Source organism: Grampus griseus, assembly GCF_964374135.1.
Source record: "Grampus griseus genome assembly, chromosome: 3".
NCBI lineage: Eukaryota > Metazoa > Chordata > Mammalia > Artiodactyla > Delphinidae > Grampus > Grampus griseus.
Window position 1 is genome coordinate 33,490,187 of NC_139019.1, and position 12,053 is coordinate 33,502,239.

General features: G+C 38.3%; 2 protein-coding genes across 2 annotated transcripts in view; both read right to left on the reverse strand.

Annotated features, from left to right (window-relative positions):
• PRKAA1 (protein kinase AMP-activated catalytic subunit alpha 1) overlaps positions 1 to 12,053 on the reverse strand; it is a gene marked incomplete at its 5' end in the record, with an annotated part of 46,319 nt that overhangs the window by 24,198 nt on the left and 10,068 nt on the right. The window lies entirely within an intron of this gene.
• On the reverse strand, positions 7,168 to 7,542 carry LOC309820918 (non-histone chromosomal protein HMG-14-like; the record flags this gene model as incomplete). The annotated part of the gene is made up of 1 exon (XM_082651991.1): positions 7,168 to 7,542. One exon carries the CDS (start codon positions 7,540 to 7,542, stop codon positions 7,168 to 7,170), a length of 375 nt encoding a protein of 124 aa, XP_082508117.1.

Genomic DNA, 12,053 nt, shown 5'->3' on the forward strand with positions numbered 1-12,053 from the left:
CACCATACACAAAAATAAACTCAAAATGGATTAGAGACCTAAATGTAAGACCGGACACTATAAAACTACTGGAGGACAACATAGGAAAAACACTTTGACATAAATCACAGCAAGATCTTCTTTGATCCACCTCCTACAGTAATGGAAATAAAAACAAAAATAAACAAATGGGACCTAATGAAACTTAAAAGCTTTTGCAAAGCAAAGGAAACTACAGACGATGAAGAGACAACCCTCAGAATGGGAGAAAATAGTTGCAAACGAATCAACGGACAAAGGATTAATCTCCGAAATATATAAACAGCTCATGCAGCTCAATATTAAAAAAACAAATAACCCAATCAAAAAATGGGCAGAAGGGACTTCCCTGGTGGCACAGGGGTTAAGAATCCACCTGTCAATGCAGGGGACACAGGTTCGAGCCCTGGTCCAGGAGGATCCCACATGCCACGGAGCAACTAAGCCTGTGCGCCACAACTACTGAGCCTGCACTCTAGAGCCTGCAAGCCACAAATACCAAAGCCCATGTGCCACAACTACTGAGCCCACGTGCCACAACTACTGAAGCCCGCGTGCCTAGAGCCCATGCTCCCCAACAAGGGAAGCCACCATAATAAGAAGCCCGCACACTGCAGTGAAGAGTAGCCCCCACTCAACACAGTTAGAGAAAGCTCGCACGCAGCAACAAAGACCCAACACAGCCATAAATAAATAAATAAACAGGCAGAAGACCTAAATAGACATTTCTCCAAAGAAGACATACAGATGGCCAAGCAGCACATGAAAAGCTGCTCAACATCACTAATGATTAGAGAAATGCAAATCAAAACTACAATGAGGTATCACCTCACACCATTTAGAATGGGCATCATCAGAATATCTATGAACAACAAATGCTGGAGAGGGTGTGGAGAAAAGGAAACCCTCTTGCACTCTTGGTGGAAATGTAAATTGATACAGCCACTATGGAGAACCGTATGGAGGTTCCTTAAAAAACTAAAAATAGAAATACCATATGACCCAGGCAATCCGACTACTGGGCATATACCCAGAGAAAACCATAATTCAAAAAGACATATGCACCCCAATGTTCATTGCAGCACTATTTACAACAGCCAGGTCATAGAAGCAACCTAAATGTCCATCGACAGACGAATGGATAAAGAAGATGTAGTACATATATACAATGGAATATTACTCAGCCATAAAAAGGAACGAAATTGGGTCATTTGTAGAGACATGGATGGATCTAGAGACTGTCTTACACAGTGAAGTAAGTCAGAAAGAGAAAAACAAATATCATATATTAACGCATATATGTGGAACCTAGAAAAATGGTACAGATGAACTGGTTTGCAGGGCAGAAATTGAGACACAGATGTAGAGAACAAACTTATGGCTACCAAGGGGGGAAAGTAGTGGGGAGGGGGTGCTGTGATGAATTGCGAGATTGGGATTGACATGTACACACTAATATGTATAAAATGGATAACTAATAAGAACCTGCTGTATAAAAAATAAAAGAAAATTCAAAAAGAAAATTAAAAATAAAAAAATTTTTCTTTAAATAATAAATAAGTAAAAAGAAACCAAGATGGTATTCAGTAAGAAGGGATCCAATATAGGAGAAAAAGAAGAGAATCCCCAATAAGGTAATGAAGCAAAGTCATAGGTAACAGCTGTGTAGAAGGCTGGAAGGCAACAAATCCAGACAGAAATGTTGCAGAGGATCCAGGACGGTTATTTCTAGGGAGAAAAAGAATAGACAGATAAATTATCTGACAGGTTTGAAAGTACGTAATGTTACATTGAGAAAGATCTTACAGAAGCATTTGAAGATGTGGAGAATTTAACCTTAGGTTAGAAGAAAACTAAGCAAATGAAAAAGTGAGGTAAATTAATAACTCCAGGAAAAATGAAAAGTTCTATAAGTAAATATAGTCATAGTATTGGCTTAGCAGATAGTTTTTACACAGTCACAATTAGGAAAACACCAAATATGGATTTTTTTTAAAGTGTGACATAATTATATTAGGAGAATGAGGGTGTAGAGGAAAAGGTACAAAAGAACTAAAATCTTTGACCTGGAAGTTATTATGCTTAGTGAAGTAAGTCAGACAGACAGTCTCCTCAGCAAGTGGTGTTGGGAAAGCCAGACAGCTTCATGTAAATCAATGAAGTTCAAACACTCCCTCACACCATACACAAAAGTAAACTCTAAATGGCTTAAAGACTTAAATACAAGACATAATACCATAAAACTCCCTAGCAGAGAACATAGGCAAAATATTCTTTGACATAAATCATGGCATATTTTCTTAGATCAGCCCAAGGCAAAAGAAATAAAAGCAAAAATAAACAAATGGGACCTAATCAAACGTATACACTTTTGAACAGCAAAGGAAATGAAAAGACAACCTAAGCACTGGGAGAAAATATCTTCAAATGATAAGACCAATAAGGGCTTAATTTCCAAACTATACAAACAGCTCTCTCAATATCAAAAATATAAACAAGCCTATATATATATATATATATAAACAAGCCAATCAAACAATGGCAGAAGACCTAAATAGAAATTTCTCCAAAGAAGACACAGATGGCCAATAGGCACATGAAAAGATGTTCAACATCTCTAATTATTAGAGAAATGCAATTCAAAACTGCAATGAGGTATCACCTCACACTGGTCAGAATGGCCATCATCAAAACATCTACAAATAATAAATGCAGGAGAGGGTGTGGAGAAAAGGGAACCCTCTTACACTGCTAGTGGGACTGTAGATCAGTGCAGCCACCATGGAAAACAGTAGGAGGGTCCTAAAACAACTAAAAATTGAACTACCATATGATTCAGCAATCCCACTTCCTAGGCATATATCCAGAAAAGATGAAAACTCTAATTCAAAAAGATACATGCAGACTTCCCTGGTTGCACAGTGGTTAAGAATCCGCCTGCCAATGTAGGAGACACAGGTTCGAGCCCTGGTCCGGGAAGATCCCACATGCCACAAAGCAGCTAAGCCCGTGCGCCACAACTACTGAAGCCCACACGCCTAGAGCCCATGCTCCGCAACAACAGAAGCCACCGCAATGAGAAGCCTGTGCACCGCAATGAAGAGTAGCCCCCGCTCACCGCAACTAGAGAAAGCCCACACACAGCAACAAAGACCCAACGCAGCCAAAAATAAATAAATAAATTTATTTTTTAAAAAAAAAAGCATAAGAGGAGAAAGGCAAGTTCCTCCTAAGATGACACTGTTCCCAAAAGGCCAGAAAAAATTTTAAAAACGAAGAAGAAAAGATACATGCACCCCAACGTTCATAGCAGCACTATTTACAATAGCCAAGACATGGAAGCAAGCTAAGTGTCCATCAACAGATGAATGGATAAAGAAGACGTGATACACACACACACACATACACACACACACACACACACACACACACACTCACACACACACAGGAACATTACTCAGCCATAAAAAAGAATAAAATAATGCCATTTGCAGCAACATGGATGGACTTAGAGATTATCATATTGAATGAAGTCAGACAGAGAAAGACAAATATTATACGATATCACTTGTATGTGGAATCGAAAAATAATAAAAATGAACTTTTTTAAAAAACAGAAACAGATTCACAGACATAGAAAACAAACGTATGGTTACCCAAGGGGAAAGGATGGGAAGGGATAAATTAGGAGTATGGGATTAACAGATACCACTATATATAAAATAGATAAACAACAAGGATTTACTGTACAGCACAGGGAACTATACTCAATATCTTATAATAACTTACAATAGAAAAGAATCTGAAAAAGAATATATATATCCACAACACTTTGCTATATGCCTAAAACTAACACAGTATTGTAAATCAAGTATACTTCAATAAAATTTTTTTTTTAATTTTAATAAAATAAAACTAGTGAATATAACAAAAAAGAAACAAACTCACAGATAAAGAGAACAAACCAGTGGTTACCAGTGAGGAGAGGGAATTGGGTAAGGGCAAGATAGGGATAGGGGATAAAGAGGTACAAACTACTACGCATAAAATAAATAAGCTACAAGGATATGTTATACAGCACAGAGAATATGACCAATATTTTATAATAACTATAAATGAAGTACAATCTATAAAAATTTTGAATCACTATGTTGTACATTGGAAACTAATATAATACTGTAAATCAACTATACCTCAATATAAAAATAAAATAACTTAAGAACGAACTAAAATCCTCATCAACCATAATAAGAATTTAACAAAAAGTCTGTCAACAAGAATTAAGATAACTTTTATGCATGCATTATCAATTAGAAATGTGGAAGTTTTAAAAAAACAGGGCTTCCCTGGTGGCACAGTGGTTAAGAATCCACCTGCCAATGCAGGGGACACGGGTTCGAGACCTCATCCAGGAAGATCCCACATGCCGTGGAGCAACAAAGCCTGTGCGCCACAACTACTAAGCCTGTGCTCTACCGCCCACAAGCCACAACTACTGAGCCCACGTGCTACAACTACTGAAGCCTGCGTGCCTAGAGCCCGTGCTCTGCAACAAGAGAAGCCACCACACTGCAATGAAGAGTAGCCCCTGCTCGCCGCAACTAGAGAAAGCCCGTGCGCAGCAATGGAGACCCAATGCAGCCAAAAATAAAATAAAATAAATTAATTAAAATAAAATAAAAAATTAAAATTTTTTTTAAAAAGATAAATACAAGAAGAAACAGCTAAGAGTTGAAAGTGGGGGTAGGAAATTGTTTTATAAATAGACCTCTTAGCACTATTTGACATTTTAACATATACATGTATTACTTTTCAAAAAAAATTTTTTTTCAGTTTTAAATAAGTGATTTAGAGTTTTAGTTTTTCAGGAAGAAAATGTTCTCTTCTAAATTAGAACATAGTTTGTAAGACCAATATCAAAGAGCTTTCCCTGGCAATCTTCATAATTACCAGCTGAAAATCAAGGGTAATGATAACAAGAAATCCTTCATGAGCTGAATTGTGTCTCTCCCCAAATTCATATGTTGAAGTCTTAATCCCTAGTACCTCAGAATGTGATAGTATTTGGAAATAAGGCCTTTAAAGAGATGACTAAGTTAAAATGAAACAGTTGGGGCAGGTCCTGATCCAACCTGACAAGTGTGCCTTTAGGAGGAAATACGGATACACAGAGAAACACACGTGAGGAGGTACACACAGGAAACCACGTGAGGACAGTGAGAGAAGGCAGCCATCTGCATGCTAAGGAGAGAGGCCTCAGAAGAAACCAAACCTTAATCTCAGACTTTTAGCCTCTAGACTGTGAGAAAATAAATTTCTGTTGTCAAAGCCATTCAGTCTGCAATATTTTTGTTATGGCAGCGCTGGCAGACTAATATAATATTTTTTACTATTTCCAAATTGAAAACTCAGCATTGATATTTTAAACTCCTTGTATTTAAAACATTATTTTAAACAAAGAATTATTCTCATTATTCCAATCTCAATAGACTTTCCTGCTTGATCTGGGACTTAGGAAGGAGCCGAGCCTGACCATCCTTTAAAAACCCCCAAGGACTAGGAACCACTGCAGGTTTTTAATCACGGGAGGAATGAGATAATTATTTTTTCTAAAAGAAAAAAAAGACACATTGTTTGCTCCTCACTTAATATGTGCTCTTGACGATTTAACAATAAGAAGTTTAGAATTTTAGAACTAAAGAGAACCTTACAGATCATCGGGTCCAATGGTTTTCAACAATTTAACATTTTTTTCCCCACCAAGCTAACCAAGACAATGAGTGAAGGGATCTTCTGCCCCATGAAACCCCCTGCAGCTGAGAGGGGTGGACAGGGGATGGGGTGGTTCCTCATTATTTTGAATTTTTTAAGCATTTGCTACTTTGCTTAAATATTTTAGTTAATAATATTAAATTTAAGGTTAGGTTATACAGATATTTCACAATAGAAGAAAAAGTCTTTGTTAAATAAGACTCAAAGAAAAGTGTTTAAATCAGAGTCCTAACTCAGTCCCTTTCAAGAATGTAACTTACCACCTAAGTTCACCTTCTATTTTGTCCAGATCCTTTCCTTTTTTTTTTCATAATTGAGATTTTACTGGTTGTTTTGAGGATCAGCACAGACATTTAAATTGTATACAATTCTTTTTTTTCTTGGCTGTGTTGGATCTTTGCTGCTGGGCACGGGCTTTCTCTAGTTGCGGCGAGCGGGGGCTACTCTTCTTTGCTGTGCGCAGGCTTCTCACTGCGGTGGCTTCTCTTGTTGCAGAGCATGGGGTCCAGGCGCGTGGGCTTCAGTAGTTGTGGCACACGGACTCAGCAGTTGTGGCGCACGGGCTCTAGAGTGCAGGCTCAGTAGTTGTGGTGCACAGGATTGGTCGCTCCAAGGCACATGGGATCTTCCTGGACCAGGGCTTGAACCCGTGTTCCCTGCATTGGCAGGCAGATTCTTAACCACTGTGCCACCAGGGAAGTTCCTAAATTGTATACATTTCTTAACATACGTACCAAAAATCTAAAAAATCATGTAGTTGTGATTCTTTTCTGAACAGTTATTCCAGTGACTTTCCAGCTTAAAATTTGGAGGCAAATTTTCCTTGACAGGGTATCAAGTACCAATATCTTCAAATACTGATGTGCTGTTACATCGTAAGTCCCACTAATTCACAATTTAATATCATATACACTACATACTCAAATTGTCAATCGTTCAGAGCACATTAACAAAGTTACGAGAAGAACTGGACTACCACAACCAAGATGTTACAGAGTACACAAAATTCTGACCAGGAGAGCCAAGATCAGGGAGTGAGTGGTTTGCTTTAGGAAACAATTCAACCAAAAACAACATGGGAAAAGAAGTAATTTCAAGTGTTTAAGACATTAAATGCACAACTGACTCCAAACTGCCATTTAGTATGCTTTGTATTATAGGATATAAAAGCTACCCCTCATCTGTGGAATGTTAAGCTGACACCCAAGATAATCAAAGCCTTCCATATTCAATATTCCACTATTTTCTGGTTGTACCAAAAAACAACCAGCAAATGATTTCACCTCTTAAAAAAAAAGCATTTACACTTAAAAAATGGGATAAGGTGGGATTCCCTCCTTTTTAAAACTGTTTCTAGAGCTACTAAAACACTTGCATTTACAAAATAGTTGATAAGAATATTCCTCTGGATTGTACAAGCAGGGAGACAGGGACCGCTGATAGGACCGGATGTGCGATATGAATCAGAGTTGCTTCTTTCTCTCCTGCTTCATCAGAGGCTGGGCTCTTCTCATTTTTAGTTTCTCTGTTTTCTGCAGGTAAGTCTTCTTTAGTCTCTTGGTTAGCCACTTCAGCCTGTTTTCCCTTTGCTCCTCTTTTCCCTTTTGTCTGCACTTTTTTGGCTGAAGATTTATCCTTTCCTGCTGCCTTTTTTGGCTTCGTTTCCACTTTTGCAGGAGCCGGTTTAACTGACAACCTCACCGATCTCCTCTCGGGCTCTTCCTCGGCGGAGCTGACCTTCCTCTTGGGCATTGTGGCGAAGGGGCGGGCATGTGCCGGGTGCCTGCGGGCCGTGGCACGCCGAGAGGCCGAGAGCCTTCTCGAAGCTGATGCTGGGACCCGCCCAGATCCTTTCTTAACTTTCACAATACTCCCACAATACAAATCTTCCCAGCACATGAGCAAATGTTCAACCGCAACATAGTCTAACCCAAAGGATTATCAGGGAATCATAAAGTAAAAGTGCCATTTTTTTTTAAAACATCTTTATTGGAGTATAATGCTTTACAATGGTGTGTTAGTTTCTGCTGTATAACAAAGTGAATCAGCTATATGTATATATATATATATATATATATCCCCATATCCCCTCCCTCTTGCGTCTCCCTCCCACCCTCCCTATCCCACCCCTCCAGGTGGTCACAAAGCACCAAGCTGATCTCCCTGTGCTATGCAGCTGCTTCCCACTATCTATCTGTTTTACATTTGGTAGTGTGTATATGTCCATACCACTCTCTCACTTCGTCCCAGCTTACCCTCCCCCCTTCCCGTGTCCTCAAGTCCATTCTCTACGACTGCGTCTTTATTCCTGTCCTGCCCCTAGGTTCTTCAGAACCATTTTTTTTCTTATATTCCATGTACATGTGTTAGCATACAGTATTTGTTTTTCTCTTTCTGACTTAATTCACTCTGTATGATAGACTCTAGGTCCACCCACCTCACTACAAATAACTCAGTTTCGTTTCTTTTTATGGCTGAGTAATATTCCATTATATATATATGTGCCACTTCTTCTTTATCCATTCATCTGTTTATGGACACTTAGGTTGCTTCCACGTCCTGGCTACTGTAAATAGTGCTGCAATGAACATTGTGGTACATGACTCTTTTTGAATTATGGTTTTCGCAGGGTATATGCCCAGTAGTGGGATTGCAGGGTGGTATGGTAGTTCTATTTTTAGTTTTTAAAGGAACCTCCATACTGTTCTCCATAGGGGCTGTATCAATTTATATTCCCACCAACAGTGCAAGAGGGTTCCCTTTTCTCCACACCCTCTCCAGCATTTACTGTTTGTAGATTTTCTCATGATGGCCATTCTGACTGGTGTGAGGTGATACCTCATTGCAGTTCTGATTTGTATTTCTCTAATGATTAGTGACATTGAGCATCCTTTTATGTGTTTGTTGGCAATCTGTGAAACACAAAAGACCCCAAATAGCCCAAGCAATCTTGAGAAAGAAAAATGGAGCTGGAGGAATCATGCTCCCTGACTTCAGACTATACTACAAACTACAGTAATCAAGACAGTATGGTACTAGCACAAAAACAGAAATATAGATCAATGGAACAGGATAGAAAGCCCAGAGATAAACCCACACACATATGGTCACCTTATCTTTGATAAAGGAGGAAAGAATATACAATGGAGAAAAGACAGTCTCTTCAATAAGTGGTGCTGGGAAAACTGGACAGCTACATGTAAAAGAATGAAATTAGAACACTCCCTAACACCATACACAAAAATCAACTCAAAATGGATTAAAGACCTAAATATTAAAAAAAAAAAAAAAAAGAAAAGAAAAATCCTAAATATAAGGCCAGACACTATAAAACTCTCAGAGGAAAACACAAGCAGAACACTCTATGACATAAATCACAGCAAGATCCTTTTTGACCCACCTCCTAGAGAAAGGGAAATAAAAACAAAAATAAACAAATGGGACCTAATGACACTTGAAAGCTTTTGCACAGCAAAGGAAACCAGAAACAAGACGAAAAGACAACCCTCAGAATGGGAGAAAATATTTGCAGACGAAGCAACTGACAAAGGATTAATCTCCAAAAAGTGCCATTTTTAAACTACTACAATGTAAAGGGAATCTCTAACTTTTCTTGTAAGTACCATTTATATAGTTCACCTAATCTCAAAACCATCCATGGCTGGCCAATAGACACATGAAAAGATGCTCAACATTGCTAATCATCAGAGAAATACAAATCAAAACCACAATGAGATATCACATCACACCTGTCAGAATGGCTATCATCAAAAAGCCTACAAATATGGGCTTCCCTGGTGGCACAGTGGTTGAGAGTCCGCCTGCCGATGCAGGGGACACAGGTTCATGCCCCAGTCCGGGAAGATTCCACGTGCCGCGGAGCGGCTGGGCCTGTGAGCCATGGCCGCTGAGCTTGCACGTCCGGAGCCTGTGCTCCGCAACGGGAGAGGCCACAACAGTGAGAGGCCCGCGTACCGCAAAAAAAAAAAAGTCTACAAATAACAAATTTTGGCAAGGATGTGGAGAAAAGGGAACCCTTGTACACTGCTGGTGGGAATGCAAATTGGCGCAGCCACTATGGAAAATAGTATGGAGGTTCCTCAGAAAACTAAAAGTAGAACTACCATATGATCCAGCAATCCCACTCCTGGGGTATATATCTGAAGAAAACAAAAACACTTAATTCAAAAAGATACATGCACCCCAATGTTCATAGCAGCACTATTTACAATAGCCAAGACATGGAAGCAACCTAAGTGTCCATCAACAGATGAATGAATAAATAAGATGTGGTATATATATATATATATATCTCCATATATAACAATGCTATGAAATAAGTCAGACAGAAAGACAAATACTGTATATCATCACTTATACATGGAATCTAAAAAATAAAACAAACTGGTGAATATAACAAAACCGAAACAGACTCACAGATATAGAGAACAAACTAGTGGTTACCAGTGGGGAGAGGGAAGTGGGGAGGGGCAAGACAGAGGTAGGGGAGGAAGAGGTACAAACTGTGTATCAATATGAAATAAATAATCTACAAGGATATATTGTACAGCACAGGGAATATAGCTAACGTTTTATAATAACTTTAAATGGAGTATAAATCTATAAAAATTTTGAATCACTATGTTGTATACCTGAAATGAATATAATACTGTAAATCAACTATACCTCAATTAAAAAAAAAAAAGAACCATTCATAGCTAAGAAATTATAGAAGCTTTCTGAAAGATGGCACGGTAACATAATGCACTGGATATATTTCCATCAAAACATCATTAAAATATATATGAAACCAGTGAGGAAGAAAAACCTATAGTCACAGCTGAAATGAACTGTAGAAATCAAGCACATTCTAATTTCTGATAAGGTTTTCTACAGTCTCCAGTACCAATCAGATGTGATTAAGAGGAGTCAACTTGACTGTTAAACCCTAATTCAGGAAGTATCTTCTTTCTGAGACCTAATTTATTGATACTGAGTAAGTACTAATCTCATCTGTCCCAACTACCCCCCAAAACTCCAAGCATGGCTTAGTAGGAACCTTTTCCCTTTAACTGCACAACTGAAACAGAACTGGGAAATAGCAACAATACCAGTTAATATTGGCAGAATCCATTTGGGTCTAAACTCCAATTCATCACCCAATTCATCAACTGGTTGATGAAACTCCAATTCATTGACCAGTCTCCTCTTATACCATACTCTGCTTATTTTCAACCCCAATTAACTTTAAGAAACAATTAGGGCTTATCTGAAACTCCTGATGTACATTCTGTCATGAAATAAGGACCCGGAATAGGAAAGGCAAAGCATTCTCTCAAATTCATTCATTTGGCCTTATGTATGGAGCATCTACTATACGCCAGTTAACGCTGCCAGGGAAAGTACCAATGGAAAGCAGCCTGGGTCCCTGGGACGTTCCTGGCCTCTGAAGTGGACCAAAGTAACTGTAAGGTAAGAAACACCAAAACGAGTCCCAAAGAATTAAACAAGCAAACTAAAAGAATGGACATTAATAATGCTCACTGGAGAAATATGTGAATGTTCTAGGAAAATTATTAACTATTTCATGATGATAAGAAAATAAAGAAGTTATGAAATAAGAGAGTGCAAGACAAACTTTACAACAGAACAACTAAAATCATTTAGAAAGCAGTAAGTTGCAGCAGATATGTGACAGAAAATTTTATGGAGCACATACCAAAAAGTTAGGAAGAAACTAGCAAGAGCAGGAGGGAAGGTGATAGACAAGGCATAGGGAATCAAGTAAAATTCAACTCATGAGTAATAAGGAGTAGACTATCATTCCACCTATAAATAATAGATGCCCCCCCAAAAAAATAAAGAAGGCAGAATAAACAGAATGAAATCAATCACCAGACAATCAAGATATAGCTAAACTTTTTTCTAAAACTTGAGCATTTCATCAAATTATAAATTAATTAGAAGTATAGAGGCATAACTTCTTCACTTTTGAAACAGTGGAAGAAATCACAAAAGTGTGATTGCATAAATATTCAAACAAAAATTAAGACAATGTCAGGGAGGGGGAAGGTGTCATGACAACAACTGTAAAGAGATCATTCAAATTCTCACACATGCAGACATTCCAAACTAAGTCAATAGGCAGAGTACATGATCAGTTTGGGGTTTTTTTGTTTTTGTTTTAATATTTATCTATTTATTTGGTTGCACTGGGTCTTAGTTGTGGCAGGCAGGCTCCTTAGTTGTGGCATGCGAACTCC